The 5,537-nt window shown below is 36.8% G+C and overlaps 1 protein-coding gene across 2 annotated transcripts; it reads left to right on the forward strand.

Annotated features, from left to right (window-relative positions):
• Nucleotides 1-1,624: 1,624 nt before the first annotated feature.
• Nucleotides 1,625-5,467, forward strand: LOC113491156 (arg8-vasotocin receptor-like). Of its 2 annotated transcripts, XR_003400358.1 has the most exons (3): nt 1,625-2,694; nt 3,766-5,015; nt 5,376-5,467. XR_003400358.1 is itself a non-coding variant. In XM_026867896.1 (2 exons), the coding sequence occupies exons 1-2, from the start codon at nt 1,779-1,781 to the stop codon at nt 3,963-3,965; spliced, it is 1,116 nt and encodes a 371-aa protein (XP_026723697.1). In that variant the 5' UTR covers nt 1,625-1,778; the 3' UTR covers nt 3,966-5,238. The 2 variants fall into 2 exon arrangements, 1 of the variants encoding a protein (XP_026723697.1); XM_026867896.1 differs by lacking the exon at nt 5,376-5,467 and having other exon boundaries at nt 3,766-5,238.
• The last annotated feature ends 70 nt before the right edge of the window (nt 5,468-5,537 follow it).

Here is a 5,537-nt window from a genome sequence, read left to right on the forward strand (position 1 = left end):
AGGAAACAACCTCAGGAATCCAAGTTTCCTGCAAATAGGCTTCCATTTAGGAAAAAAAATTATCAGATATACTAGATTAAGTTGTTGTGATTTCATACTCTTTGCAGCGTGGTCTTAGAGAAAAGCCATTGTAGACTCAGGCAGCTGCAGCAGTGTTCAGCCAAATCTGGATTATGGATACTTACAGCTGCTGTCAGTGGCAAAGTTTTCTGAGATTGTTCAGCTTGTCTGTTGTCTGTAGTCTTACCCTGGCTTGAGGTATTAACATCAGTCCCATGGTGGGAGGGAAGAGTGAAAGAGGGAGAGAAAAGAGATCATGCTGTTTTTATAAACTGTTGTAATCTATCTCAGCATCCTGTTTATGAATTTTGCCCTTCTTCTGTCTGTTGATACATGAAAACATTTAGTGCCAAAGAGATGGTAGTCTGTGCATGAGATTCCTGACCTGGTTTTATAACATAGTCATGATCACAGTGATTAATCAGTGTAGGTGCAGTATTATGTACTATACATGCAGCATGGACATACCTTTAACCGTACTAGTTTCCTCTTCAGAAAGACTTCAAATTACCAGTCTCCCAACTGTAACCAAAAGGATATGAGTGCTCTAGCTTCAAACAAGATTGCATACAAATATATGTTATCTTTTGTATTAAATTAATTCATTTTATTAAATCTCTCTCTTGTGATTAAGAGGGCAGACTGAGGGAGAACAAATTAAATTAAATCAAATTGCTATTCTTATCTGCCACTAACAATATGCAAAAGTCATACTGGAAGGTCAAAGAATGATGAAATTCTTGTGATCATGATACAACTTACTCCACAAAAATAAAAAGGATTAGGTACTGAAAAATGACCTCCCAGCCTTTAGCACTACAGTAGAATAGAGACCCTCGGGAATTGTTTCATTATAGAGATGTTTTCCTCAGCTGGATTTCCCACTGAATTTTTACTTATTTTTCTATTAAATTTTCACTAGATTCATAGTCCCATTTAAAGTAATTTATTTCACATGTGTTATTTTTCATTTTGCTGAGAAAAAAACCCTCTAAATCTTGACCCCTATCTTGAAATAAACAGATTATTTTTAGGGCAGTTCAAATATTTTTTGTTTGTTTCTTTGTTTGTTTAGAATCAGGTGACTCCAAAAAAAACAAAGGAAAAAAAAAAAGCTATGGAAAAATGCATTTATTTGCTTCTGCTCATTTAGGATGTGGTTGTGCCCCAGGAGCCTAGAGAATTGCAGTTATGATGTGCTTGAGCTTAGGGGCCCAACTTTCCATCTACGTATAAACATTCCTCCCTCTTCAGCCACAGCATGCACTCTAGTTTGAGTAAAAAAATATTTGCAAGCACTCTCCTGAGTAAGATCATTTAAGTATGATTTTGGCCACAGCTATTTACAAGTTTGGGTTTTGACTGAAGTGAGTAATTGAATTACATTGAGCCTCTGAAGTTTGTCTTTTATTTATATATTTCCCCCAATTGTGTGGCTCGGTCTGCCATTGGCTGCAGTCCCTGCAGCCTACCCGAGGGCTCTGCAGTTACATAAGGCTCTGTCTGCTGGGAGCCTATATAAAGCCTTTTTGCATGCCAGCAAGAGACAGAATTTTATCAAGATCCAGGTCCCACTGCTTTAGTTTGCACAAACAGGAGGAGATTTGCTTGAAGATATACTGAAACCCGAACCCGGGCTGGTTTGTTTGCTAGCCAGTACTTCACAGCTGTCAACCTGAGTCGCAAGTAGCAGCTACTGTAAGTAGCTTCTGTGCACTATGAAGAATTTTTCATTTCCTATGCAGGATAACACATACCAGACTGAGAGTCCTTCTCCTCACAGATTCCTGAGTTTGACAAATCAGTCAGAACCTGTTGGAAGACCAGAAAGAAATGAGCAATTAGCTCAATTAGAGATTGCTGTACTGGGGGTCATATTTCTGACGGCGTCTGTGGGCAATTTTATTCTCATACTGGTGCTGTGGCGAAGAAGAAAGAAGCTCTCTAGGATGTATGTGTTCATGCTTCACCTCAGCATTGCTGACTTAGTGGTAGCCTTTTTTCAAGTGCTGCCTCAACTCATATGGGATATTACAGATGTTTTCATAGGGCCAGATTTCTTGTGCAGAATTATCAAGTATCTACAATTGCTGGGCATGTTTGCCTCTACTTATATGATAGTGGTCATGACAGTGGACAGATATCAAGCAGTTTGCTACCCTGTGGTCACTTTCCAAAAGAAGAGAGCTCTCTGGAACATCCCCATTTGCACCAGCTGGTTTATATCCCTGATTCTTAGCCTACCACAGGTATTTATCTTTTCTAAGACTGAAATATCTCCAGGTGTCTTTGAATGTTGGGGTGAATTTATTCAGCCATGGGGTCCCAGGGCATATGTGACTTGGATTTTTGTAGTTATTTTCTTCATCCCCTCAGCCATCCTTATCACATGCCAGGTTAAGATTTGCAAAATAATCCAAAGAAACATACATGTGAAAAACCAGAATGAATATGAAGTAACAAATCAGAAGCAAGTCCTGCCATCCCGAGCAAGCAGTGTGAACTGTATTTCAAAGGCTATGATCAAGACTGTAAAAATGACAGTGGTGACAGTTGTTGCATATGTTCTTTGTTGGTCACCTTTCTTCATTGCACAGCTGTGGTCTGTGTGGTTCCCCAGTGTCGTGACTGAAGGTAAGATACTCTCCATCCTCATTCGTAACTTCATAACAGGCTATCACATTGCTATATTGCTTTATATTTGCACTTTGCTTTTGTGTAAAAGTTACATGTGATTATTTGAAAATGATTAAAAAGAAATTTTTGGATTGATTATCTACTGTATTTAATTAGGTACATGTGTCGTGTGATCAAAACATCATATAAGTGTGTATTTTGTGTGTGTGTTTTGAGGGATTAATGATTTAAAGATAAATGAGTGAACAGTGAAAAGTATCATCTGCTACAGTAAAGCTTCAGACTTTTAGAGATCTTAGATGTTATAGCAGCAGTATTTTGTGTTCTTGAGGTGAAAAGGAGTAATTAACTATTCAAAGTAATAAAATAATTATTTCTTATTTACTGAATAGAACAACAATGTTATAAGACATCTGATTTTTTTAATATTGAAATTGTATTGATGAAATCTCTGTAGTAGACTATAAAACTATTAAAAGTTGTGAAACAGCTGTTTATAAAGCAAAAAAGCAAGTCTGAGAGAGGTATCAAAGAACACCGTGTTGTAAATAAGATTAATCATGTCAAACTTATACTATTGCCTCTTTGTGAAAGGCAGACTCTGTATGTGACTTTAAGTTCACCTATTCTAAGCTCAAAGATATAAACCAAAGGAAAAAAAAAAAAAGGTTATAGCTTGCTCTGATAAAAAAAAAAAAAAAAAAAAAAAAGTCTTCTGATCTCTGTTTTAAGAATTCTTCCTATCAGTGTGAATTTGAGTCTTATTCTACCCACACTTATATCAATATCTGTCTTTATCTGTATCTGTATAGCAATTAGTAATTGCTTTAATATTTGATGCAGTTACGTCCAAAAGAGCTATATGGAACTATTTAACTCTGAAATGCATACAAAGTGTGCTTCATACCTTCAACCATTACAAATTGCATTGAATAAATGGGAATTTCCTCCTATTAAATTAACTTTATATATGGACAGGTACACCATAAAGCAGCAGACTGTGAAAATGTTACTAATTTGCATGAGTGCTTTATTTACTCTATTATTCATTTAACTATTTCATCCTAGGTTCAGCATTCACCATTATCATGCTCCTTGGCAATTTAAATAGTTGCACCAACCCATGGATTTACATGTATTTTTGTGGCCACATTCCATATTGCACAAATAAGCAGCTGGAGAACACCTCAGCTCAAGAGGAATCTGTTATCACGGGGAGCATCCATCTTGTAGACAGAGACCCTGAGGAAAACAGTACTTCTGCATAAATATTGAATGCTTTTTGTTGTTTCGTTAAATTTTCTATGTCGGCAAGACATATCGATGTTTTACCACTGTCCCTTGTTTTGTGAATAAGGAAGCTGGAAAATTGTCTTTTGTTGTATAAATATATTTCTCTGCAGTTCTGTAGCATATACAGGAAGTTTCTGTGTTGTGCAAGCCTGACTCAGTACTTCCATTGCCACTGAGTTATCAGAATGTATTATTGTTAAGACTGACAAAGATAATGTAAAAGTATCTTAGATATTTTTTGTCCTAAAGTACTTTTGCTTCTGTGATTCTGGATTTCTAAGTAGTGAAATTTTACCACTAACTGGTCCAACAAATTGAAACATAATTGGAAAGGAATCTGACACAATTAGACTTGAATATGTTTTCAAATTGAACCATGAATTGTTCATCTTTCTGGTGTGATTGAGGGACAGTCTGGCAAACCTTGAGAAGGCAGCAGAAAGTAAAAAAAAAAATCCTTTGCCAGCTATTATCAATACCTGTTTTAAATGAACTCATTGTAAACATCTATAAAATGCCAAGCAGCTTAGTATAATTTTTTAAAAAAGAATTCAGTGTCCTTGTGACACTGAGTATCTACTTCAGTTTCAAGTGCCATTGTGGATTGCAGGTATCAGCAACATAGTAGCAGTCTAGATTTGTGGCTTCACACCATGGGATTTGATCTTCCATGCATTTCCTGATGTGCAAGCAGTTAACTGAACACCCCCCCCACACACACACCCCCACACCCCCCTCCATGTATACATACTTTAAATAAAAATGGGTACTAGGAATGCCCACTTTCATTCGGTATTCAGACCTATTTGTTCTGGCATGCAATTTATTGACAGAGTGTGCTTAGAACCTCTTTAGGCTTAATTTTTATTATTTCCCTTTCATGGTAAAAATAAATCTGTGTATCTTTATCTCAGAATGCCATTTGCTTGCTAGTTTGTGGGTGTTTTGTGCAGGTAGCTATTTATTCCCCTTTCAGTGTCTGCAATCAGAGGACCGTGGAAGGAATATCAACAAGGCTCTTTCAGGTGAGACTGGAGCTGCGTTCATAGATTCTTGGTGATATTTGTCTATTGTCTGCCTACATTAGACTACATTTCATCAGTGCTATTCACATTTCAATTTTATGAGTGCTAGCAATCTCAAATTTCAATGGAAAAGCTATAAAAGTGGGGTGTTTTTTTTAATAGTCTTTAAGTTGTACTCAAAGAAATATTGATTTGAACTAAATACTGATCGGTGTGTGAGGAATGCTGCTATACAATGAATAGTTATGCTTCTGGTTAGTGTGTGCTGTTATGACTGAATACTGTATGATTTCTATTCCCTCTGTAGTTAGACCACATAGGGGCTGAACCAAATATTGCTGTTTTTTCTTATGGTAAGAGCTAGTGTCCCAGTCCAGCTGGCAAGAACAGGTCTCCAGCAAGTAGAAAGAGGATGAAGTGGATGAAGATAGTATCAGAGCCAGACAGAAATGGGAAGATTCTGTATGAAGTCTCTTATTTTAATTGCAGTTGATACTTTTTTCTTGCTCCCCCCCCCCCCCC

This window comes from Athene cunicularia (assembly GCF_003259725.1).
Source record: "Athene cunicularia isolate RWA chromosome 1 unlocalized genomic scaffold, athCun1 chr1_part2, whole genome shotgun sequence".
In the NCBI taxonomy this organism is placed as follows: domain Eukaryota; kingdom Metazoa; phylum Chordata; class Aves; order Strigiformes; family Strigidae; genus Athene; species Athene cunicularia.

Coding starts and splice junctions, on each gene's coding strand:
- LOC113491156 (XM_026867896.1), top strand. CDS start 1,779: ATGAAGAATTTTTCATTTCCTATGCAGGATAACACATACCAGACTGAG. Junction 2,695..3,765: donor CCCCAGTGTCGTGACTGAAG/GTAAGATACTCT, acceptor ATTTCATCCTAG/GTTCAGCATTCACCATTATC.